General features: G+C 40.5%; 1 protein-coding gene across 1 annotated transcript in view; it reads left to right on the top strand.

Moving 5' to 3' along the window:
- Positions 1 to 690, top strand: part of LOC306786842 (cytochrome P450 2K1-like) — a gene marked incomplete at both ends in the record, with an annotated part of 4,099 nt that extends 3,409 nt beyond the window's left edge. The window contains 2 exons of the mRNA XM_079281731.1: positions 261 to 402; positions 503 to 690. Of these exons, the coding sequence (XP_079137857.1) occupies positions 261 to 402; positions 503 to 690 (330 nt within the window). The remainder of the gene's footprint in view (positions 1 to 260; positions 403 to 502) is intronic.
- Between the last annotated feature and the right edge of the window lie 4,197 nt (positions 691 to 4,887).

Genomic DNA, 4,887 nt, shown 5'->3' with positions numbered 1-4,887 from the left:
ACCTTTAAAAACAGAGTTTACAAAGTGATTTGATATCAAGCAATATAACAGAAAGTCCAACAAAAGCAAGACAAACTAAGGTCACATTTAAACACTGATAAAACAGTACAATAGATGAAACAACAAAAACAATCGACAGATTGCAAACAAACAACAATACTAATAATAATGACAATTAAATGTTCATCAACTTCTGAAAAGGTGAAAAAGTGCCGTCATTCTGAGACTTTATACACCTCTCTCTCTTCTTTTGCCAACAGGGGACGACTGTGTGTCCTCTTCTTACTTCTGTCCTTCATGATGAGAGCGAATGGGAGAGCCCAAACTCTTTTAACCCTTCACACTTCCTGGATAAAGAGGGTAAATTTATCAGGAGGGATGCCTTCATGCCCTTTTCTGCAGGTACAAAAACTTTGTCAGGGTTTTGTATTTTAGCGATGACAGAGAATTTTCACACGGTGTGATCCAGTTGAACTTGTTGCAAATCTCTTTGTTCTTGCAGGTCACAGGGCGTGTCCTGGAGAAAGTCTGGCAAAGATGGAGCTCTTCCTCTTCTTCACCTCCCTCCTCCAGTGCTTTCGTTTCACTCCTCCACCTGGAGTCCCAGAGGAAGAACTGGATCTGACTCCGGCTGTGGGCTTCACCCTCAACCCTTCACCTCATGAGCTGTGTGCCGTCAGTCGCCAATGAGGAAGAGAGCTGTAGCATGGCATTATACTGTAACTGTACATGCCCGTGACATGAATATTGTTTAACTCGCCCTCACAGGTAGCAGAACATACTGAGCAGCCAGAAAAGTACATCTATTTGTGTAAATATACAACAGTGGCATATAATGGCTGACGAGCTGTCGCACTCTGAATAAGTGAATACGTCCAAATTCCTACAGATTGTTCAAACTGTATACAAGTTACAAAGAAACACAGGCTAGACACGGCTTCATTAGCCTATATATTCCAGCTTCCAGGTCACTGTTGATGATTTTGACAAAACAATGTACTTGGTTTTGTAGAATTTGTCATGGGTTTACTTTCTTATATTGCATAAATGACATATGTATTAGCCCACTATAAATAAATCAAGGCTTGCCTCTTCCTATTGCCGATAGCCCATGTAGCCTGCATCTAAAAATGACAAGAATGTACAATTATACACTGTTATTTTTCTGTTCGAGAGAAATACTTGACAATTAAAAATATTGGACTTACTGTTGTCTTTAATGTTTTTCGATGGAAAACAAATAACAAGTAATAATTCGTAGGACTTGATAAAGGGGAAAAATCCATTAAAACTGCTTTTAAATTATGATTTGGTCAGTTGCTCGTCAACCGTAATGCTGCTTCTTGCTAACTTGTATTGAGCACATAGGACCTTACATATTGGGAAACACTCTGTGTTATGGATCTTATCAGCTTTCTGACACATGGAATGATGCAACAACCAAATAGGGCAATGACAGCTAAACAGAAAACCACCATAACACCAATTTAAGTGAGAAATTTATCCTGTCGGCCGAATCATTTTTCAAACCAATCTCCTGTCCACATGTGACCAGCATTGTCTTTGAGTTCTGTAGCCATGGTTTGGAGTTGAGTGAGTGCTTTGGTGAATGAGCTGTGTTGTTTGGAATGAAAGTACAACAAGAGTCTCCGAACATAACACAAACCCAAGATTTTTCTGCTGACAACATGTCTAGGGGCTGCACGTGGCGTAGTGGCTAACACTGTCACCTCACAGCAAGAGGGGCCCAGGTCCGTTCTCCTCGTTCTCCAGCTTCCTCCCACAGTCCAGCTTAGGTTATTTGGAGACTCAAAATTAGAGTGTGAATGTTTGTCTGTGCCCTGTTATAAGGACAGGATAAGGTTTGGACATGTCTAGGGTCATCCTCACTAGATGCCACTAAATCTTACACACCGGGCCTTCACGGTGTGCTGACCTTTAAAATGGCTTCATGCTATTCTCCTTAAAGTGACACGCTGCACATTCTTTGAAATGTTGAGCTGAAGTACCGTTAAATGGTTAATTATTAACATAAACTCAAACATAAACTGGTTAATTTTTAAAGTAAACTCAAATGATTGATAAAATGTCAACAAAAGCGTCATCTTGTTTGGACATGTCGAGGGACATCCTGTTCCATGCCATCTGGCTCGTAGCGTGACCCAGATTCAGCCCTTTATTTATGTACTCAAAAGTAAGTACTTGTTCTCGGTCTGAAAAAAAAACACATTCGTACACATACTGTCGCAGGCTACAGTGTCAGGTCAAATTGGGGCAGGGCTTCACAATACTCACACAATATTGAACACAAAAATATTGTCTCTGACTTTGTTGAATGTGTGGCTTACTGGCGGTCATGGAAAGCCTTTTTCTGCAGTCCCCCAGTACAACCATTCTACTGGGCACTGTTGGGATCCTACTCGTCTTGTATGTATTTTTCCCAAACGTTGACCATCAGAGAAAGGAGCCTCCAGGACCCAGACCACTGCCTGTGTTTGGCAATTTGCTGCAGCTGAACCTTAAGTCACTCCACAGCACTCTGTTTGAGGTAAGCGATACCAAATCGTCTGTATACTGTATTGTTCAAAAGTGTGGAACAATCTGTTATTTTGGTATTTTAACATAGATAAAAACAATATCATTCAGACAAATAATATTATTTACATTTAGAATAGTCTTTGCCTTCCAAAGTGTATATGATTTAAAATGTAATTTAGTCTTAGGGCCCTCTGCCGTCTCCTTGTAGTTAGATTGAACAGGATTTGTAAGGCCAGCTGATAGTCCCTGCTCAAATTCCAATAGTGCTACATTTCCAGTTACCTATTTCTGATTTTTAAGAATACCTTTGATAAAGTAACACACCTGTAAATTTCAGCTTGTTTAGGCATTATTGTGCACTAGACAGTGAAACAGGAATCTGTTCCTATTTATATGATTGAAAGTCTGTCTTTGTTGCTGAGCTTCAATGTATGTTACCAATAACCGTTGATTTTTTATTTGTTTTTCTTATTCCTAATTCTTAGAAGTATCTTTGTCTCTTTCTGCACTTCCAGTTGTCTGATTTAACCATTGTACAGCGTTTTGTGCTCCATGTACACAAACATGACTTGTTTTTGTAAAACCCTTGATACAAAGTTACATCTATTTGTAACGAGGATCTTCTAAAACCTTGAGGCACAAAAGACGATTAAAAGATATAGAGTTGTCCTCTCAGCCATCTGACTGTAGTGGATCGAGCTTCTGTGGCAGTTAATTCCAAACTTTTGAACAGTAATGTATAAAAAACTGGATTTGATATTATCAAGCCATTAGGCAAAAGTGATAACTAAGTGGCTCGGGGAACAAAACATCGAAATTTTGGGTCCATGGCCAGGAAACTCCCCAGACCTTAATCCCATTGAGAACTTGTGGTCAATCCTCAAGAGGCGAGTGGACAAACAAAAACCCGCAAACTCCAAGCATTGATTGTACAAGAATGGGCTGCCATCAGTCAGGATGTGGCCCAGAAGTTAATTGACAGCATGCCAGGGCGAATTGCAGAGGTCTTGAAAAAGAAGGGTCAACACTGCAAATATTGACTCTTTGAGTCAACTTAATGTAATTGTCAATACAAGCCATTGACACTTATGAAATGCTTGTAAGTATACTTCAGTATACCATAGTGACATCGGAAAAAAAGATCTAAAAACACTGAAGCAGCAAACTTTGGGAACGTAAAGGAGCGTGTTTGGATTATCAGCATTTAAGAAACTGAATTCTTGACATCAATAGAATTATTAATGTATGTAACAATTATTAATGATTATTAATAACAACGGGGCACCACCCTGCGAACAGAGACCAATAACCAAACGATAAAACTAAGTCTCATAATTAGTAGTCACTCATAATGTCAATAGTCTGCGTATGACTATACATTCAGTGACAGTGAAGGTTTTGAATTCGAGCACAGACTACCACATACAGTCTTATCAAATACATATGCACAAGTAATCACAGACGACTGCTCCTTAAAGTATAACAGAGTTTATTCCATCAAAATAATAAATGATCAAATCAATTAATATTGCAACCAACAAACGTTATCATACAATTTTATATGCCTAATACCTAAAGAAAGGAATAAAATGGGTGAGGGTGTATATCAGTGTGTGTGTGTGTGTGTGTGTGTGTGCATGTGTGTGGGTCTGTGGGTGAAAAGGAAGGGGAGTCTTAAAGCTACAGCTAAAGACTACAAAGATGGCGGCGTCGAGTGACGTGGGCCAAAAGGGGAGGGGCCTTAAGATACTACAGCTAAACTACCACCAGATGGCGGAGTCGAGTGACTCGGACAAAATGGCGGTGAGACTGCTGTATGTAATCACGTGTGCCGATGCACACGTGTGTTGTGAGGCGATCGTTTGAACGGGGTTTACCCCAGGGGCAGAGATAGGAGCTGTGTGTGTTAGGGGAGAGGCAAGAAAGAGAGCAAAGGTGGGGGTCATGAATCAACCTTCTGCGTGCGGTCCGCGTTGGAGTGAGAATGGGGATCGCTGGCCGTATCGTACACGAAGTGCCGTTGTCGGTAGAACTGCCGGCAGTTATGTACGATAGCCGAGATTCCACACTTCACTCACGGAGCTGATTTAATGAGGAGAGAATACCACACGAAGTGTAATAAAGCAAATGAAAATAAATCTAAATAAATCCCAAGCAAACAGTCATAGCAGTTAATACACAATGCAACGGAGCTTCTCTGGTCCGTAACGATTGCGTAAATACCTCCGTATAATGCGACAGTGTCTTAACACAAACAGAATACGGGAATGCACCATAGAGCGGTTCTTATGATCCGCGAGGAGTTGTGCAATACCTCGATATCGCGCGACAGTAACTTAAACACACAAA

Source organism: Melanostigma gelatinosum (genome assembly GCF_949748355.1).
Source record: "Melanostigma gelatinosum genome assembly, chromosome: 13".
NCBI classification, from domain to species: domain Eukaryota; kingdom Metazoa; phylum Chordata; class Actinopteri; order Perciformes; family Zoarcidae; genus Melanostigma; species Melanostigma gelatinosum.
Note: the sequence above shows the minus strand (reverse complement) of the source record. Positions and strands in the feature narration are given on the sequence as shown.